The sequence below is a fragment of the Alligator sinensis genome, unplaced genomic scaffold (genome assembly GCF_000455745.1).
Source record: "Alligator sinensis unplaced genomic scaffold, ASM45574v1 scaffold373_1, whole genome shotgun sequence".
NCBI classification, from domain to species: Eukaryota; Metazoa; Chordata; order Crocodylia; family Alligatoridae; genus Alligator; species Alligator sinensis.
Window position 1 is genome coordinate 2,718,820 of NW_005841990.1, and position 540 is coordinate 2,719,359.

The 540-nt window shown below is 62.8% G+C and overlaps 1 protein-coding gene across 1 annotated transcript in view; it reads left to right on the plus strand.

Moving 5' to 3' along the window:
- The first annotated feature begins 93 nt into the window (after nt 1–93).
- Nucleotides 94–540, plus strand: part of ADAMTS5 (ADAM metallopeptidase with thrombospondin type 1 motif 5) — a 72,165-nt gene continuing 71,718 nt past the window's right edge. Inside the window, 1 exon segment of the mRNA XM_025201337.1 lies at nt 94–538. Coding sequence (XP_025057122.1) covers nt 451–538 — 88 coding nt within the window. The 5' untranslated portion in view covers nt 94–450.

Below are 540 nucleotides of genomic sequence, written 5' to 3' on the forward strand. Positions count from 1 at the left end.
GTGTGTGTGTACCTGGGTGTGAGAGTACCTCTGTGTGTGCATACCTGTGTGTGTGTACCTGGGTGTGAGTGCACCTCTGTGTGTGTGTATACCTGTGTGTACCTCTGTGTGTGTGTGTGTGTACCTGGGTGTGAGTGTACCTGTGTGCGTGTACTTGTGTGTGAGTGTACCTCTGTGTGCGTGCCTGTGTGCGAGTGCCTGTGTGTGTGTGTACCTGTGAGTATACCTCTCTGTGGTTGTGTGTGCCTGTGAGTCTGCCTGTGTGTGTACCTGTGTGCGTGTGTGTATACCTGTGCGTGTATCTGTGTGCGCGCGCGCGTGCCAGTGTCCGTGCCTGTGAGTTTGGGGGTGTCTGGCCGTGTGAGAGTGTGCCTGTGTGAGTGTGTGCGAGCGTGCGTGTGCGCCCCGCTGTCCCCCGGCGGGCGGGCCGGGGCGCGCAGAGGCGGAGCGATGCCGGTGCCGGTGCCGCTGGTGCTGGCGCTGGCGCTGGCGCTCCCCTTGCACTTGAGCGCGGCGCAGCCCGGCCCCGGCGCGGCACCT